Below are 1055 nucleotides of genomic sequence, written 5' to 3' on the forward strand. Positions count from 1 at the left end.
GAGAACAGCAGTCCCTGTGTATATTATAGAGAACAGCAGTCCCTGTGCATATTATTGAGAACAGCAGGCCCCGTGTATATTATAGAGAACAGCAGTCCCTGTGTATATTATAGAGAATAGCAGGCCGTGTCTCATCCTGAGAATAACATTTCTTGCTTTTCTTTCGTAGGCAGGCTACAGTTGGGTCCCTCCTATGATGTTAATTAGAATATCACTGCCCCCTACAGTCTGTTCCCTTGACTGCACTGAGCAACCTGCTACATCCCATGTCCCAAGGTTTAACAGGCGGAACAGGGTCATTCCTGGTGAATTCACTGTGAGTGAATTGAAAAGTTGAAGAAGTTATACAAGTTTCTTCAACTCTCTTCCCTCCCCTCCGAACACCATCCAGTGCATCCGTGAATTATCCAGGCCTTAACTGTTGGGTCTGTGTTCCCGTGCAGCTGAGAACAAGATTCCCAGCTTGAATCTTCCTAAAGGAAAACCATCAGGCAAGGTCCCTGCTCCTAATCACTGCTTCACAACCCAGGTTTTGCTGCCCCTTCACCACACAGTCCACCCTGCAACTTTGAACATTAATAGGCAACACATACATGATACACAGGACTACCAGTCAGGAATGGCCATTCTGATGATATCACAGGTGGGGAGGGCTAAAGAGCTTTCATTGTCCTGGGAATGATCTCCAGCGATCGCGATAGTCTCCAGGGGAAAGGGGAAAGAGGTCATTTCAGGCTTAACTAACCATGTTGTGCTTTGCAGCCTGTCTGATCCAGCGGATGTTATCTGAGTATTGTTGCTTGACATAAATGCTGGTCTCTGGAAAGCAGATCAAGAGACATTAATGTTACAGTGAGATCTATGCAATATGTAGGAGCTATCTAGGGCATGCGTTATACTTCTGCAATCCAGAATTTCCCGATCCTATCCAATATCTTGTGGTCCCAAAGGGACATTAATGACGTTATAGACAACCCAGCTATCAAAGCACCTTCATTGTTCCATGTGGTCCCTGTCCTGGAAGTGTTTGATGGGGGACAGTGTAGAGAGAGCTT

At 45.9% G+C, this 1055-nt stretch overlaps 1 protein-coding gene across 1 annotated transcript in view; it reads right to left on the reverse strand.

Moving 5' to 3' along the window:
- uroc1 (urocanate hydratase 1) overlaps window positions 1-1055 on the reverse strand; it is a 69212-nt gene that overhangs the window by 10580 nt on the left and 57577 nt on the right. Inside the window, exon 12 of the mRNA XM_048606661.1 lies at window positions 746-819. Coding sequence (XP_048462618.1) covers window positions 746-819 — 74 coding nt within the window. The remainder of the gene's footprint in view (window positions 1-745; window positions 820-1055) is intronic.

This window comes from Rhincodon typus, chromosome 16 (assembly GCF_021869965.1).
Source record: "Rhincodon typus isolate 14 chromosome 16, sRhiTyp1.1, whole genome shotgun sequence".
NCBI classification, from domain to species: Eukaryota; Metazoa; Chordata; class Chondrichthyes; order Orectolobiformes; family Rhincodontidae; genus Rhincodon; species Rhincodon typus.